At 47.0% G+C, this 2,262-nt stretch overlaps 1 protein-coding gene across 1 annotated transcript; it reads right to left on the bottom strand.

Moving 5' to 3' along the window:
• Positions 1 to 149: 149 nt before the first annotated feature.
• On the bottom strand, positions 150 to 1,943 carry DQ04_17371000 (putative ribonuclease; the record flags this gene model as incomplete). Its single annotated transcript, XM_009317581.1, has 1 exon — positions 150 to 1,943. The coding sequence occupies one exon, from the start codon at positions 1,941 to 1,943 to the stop codon at positions 150 to 152; it is 1,794 nt and encodes a 597-aa protein (XP_009315856.1).
• Between the last annotated feature and the right edge of the window lie 319 nt (positions 1,944 to 2,262).

The following is a 2,262-nucleotide window of genomic DNA, read 5'->3' as shown; positions in this document are numbered from 1 at the left end:
AGAGAGAGAATCGAGAGGATTTGATAAAAATTTGCTTCCGCTAGCAATAATCCCCTTTCCCCACCCCGGGTAAAGGGAAGGGGAAGGGTGGGAGGAAATAGGAAACGCACTTCCCTTCCAACAAAGGGCGCGCCATTCCCCAATTTCAATTACCGCACCAAACTCCGAAAGACAAACCGCATGAGGCTTTTCGGTGTCGCGCGGAGGCCGCCACCGCCACCCCTTACACCCCCTACGGGTATCGGGCGGTATGCGGTTGCTTCAAAATGTTGGGGAAAACGAGACGTCACGTGTGAAGAAAGCCACCCCACATCCGCCGTTTCAACGCCACACGACTTGGCCCAAGACGGGGGAAGAACCGCCAAGGTACACGTCTCATCAACGGAGTGCAGCACAACGCCCTGCATAGACAGGGCCGAGAAACAAGAATCAAGATGGTGGCTCCGGATGTGTTTTTCATGCCGAAGCTCCAATACACCACTTCTGGGAAGATATTCTCCCTCTTCTTCTGTATTGCTCAAATTCAGAGCATATAGCGAACGAAAGAGTGATATCCGATTTACCAAACAATTTGGGGCATTTGAAACACCATCAAAACCGATTTCGGCAAGCAGGTTAAGCAACAGTGTCCCTGTCAATAAAGCGTCATACCCCGCTTCATGTGTAGGACCGCCACCGCCTCCCTTGCTTCCAAAACTTGATCTCTCAACTGTCAAGGGGTCGTACGACTCAAAACCCAACGGAAGGGTAACATGTACATTTGCTGAATGAAACCCATACTCACCAAAGTAGCCGCTCAAGTAACGCGACCCAAATCGTCCCACTGGAAAATAATCCTGGCGACTCGCGATGTACCTGGTATCAAATACAATGGGAAACACTTGCCTCATACGTTCTTTAAATTCCAGTAATGTACCAGGCAATGGACCCTCCAAAGATGCGAACAAGAAGAGAATATCCGCAAAACAGTTATGACCGACACAAGGCTTATTACTTTCTGCAAGGGCCTTGAAAACCAATCGAAAACCCAACATATCCATCAATTCTCGCTCACGATGCGTCTGCTCCTTGATGAGCATTCTTGACCGCTCCTCTGGAAAAATGGCATGCAAGGTACCGCTTTGCATAACACCTTGGCGTCGAAATGTGAGAGAAATATTGGGAATGTTTTGCTCCAAGTACCGCTCAAACTTCTCACGAACATTTTTACTCCGCTGAGGGGGGAGAAAAACTTCTCGTCCACCGGATTGAAGGAGATCCATGGAAGCGGCTACTTCAACCATGCTCTGAGATGGAAACACCACATCGGAGTGTTTCTCATTAGCCGCCCGCTCCAACGCTGCCTGAATTCGATCAGAAAAAGCCTGCGCCGTAGCGACAGCGTTATCAAACCATTTCTTCTCATCCTCTGTCATGAGGTCGATACCTTGAGTGTCTTTCCTTTTTGCATCAGTTTTTGTGTCAAACACTTCTTTTTGGTACTTTTCCTGGTGTTTCTTGCGCAGAGCCTCTTCCTGAACACCATCGCAGTACGCCATACCGTTGTAAACCCAATACTGAAAGTTCATGTCGTGCCGGCGCAGAAAGGAAAGTGAAGAGGGACTCAATACCACATCCCTTGACCGCTCTGCCGCTGTGAAGTCATCTGCGTGATTGGGAAACAGGAGAAAGTTAAAAGGACGGGCAATGTACTGCGCTGGCGCAGATTTTGTTGCGTCCTTCTCCTTGTGAAACAAACATATACCAACTTGAATAATATTATAGCGACTGGCCACTGTACTTTTGGCGCGGTAGCTCTCCTCAGGTGTGTCGGTGATACACTCTGGCAGGTCCGGTGTGTTGATCCCCGTCATTTCCTCATCAAACGAAAAAAAATCACATGTCTGTAGAAGCTGCACAAATTTTGGAAAAATTGCAGGGAAATTGTCCCGATTTACCTGCATTGCCTGTATTTATCAAGCGAAACTAAAAACAACACCAACCACAGCCACAACAAACGAGAAATTGCGCCCAATTGGTGTGCTGCTCTGTAATCGTCCGTGAAGATGATACTATGTGGTAGAAGCGGTGGTGATGGTGGTATGCCAGTCTCTGACGATTTTTTCTACGAACTCCCCTTACACTAAAGCAAACCAACAACAAAAAGCCATACAAAATGAAGGGAAAAGAAGACACCAAAATATAACCCAATTTAAAAGGGTGTACAAGATTCCAAGAATAGAGCTACGTAACAAGTCAACATTATATATATATATATATATA

This window comes from Trypanosoma grayi, assembly GCF_000691245.1.
Source record: "Trypanosoma grayi strain ANR4 Tgr_1737_V1, whole genome shotgun sequence".
Classification (NCBI taxonomy): domain Eukaryota; phylum Euglenozoa; class Kinetoplastea; order Trypanosomatida; family Trypanosomatidae; genus Trypanosoma; species Trypanosoma grayi.
Note: the sequence above shows the minus strand (reverse complement) of the source record. Positions and strands in the feature narration are given on the sequence as shown.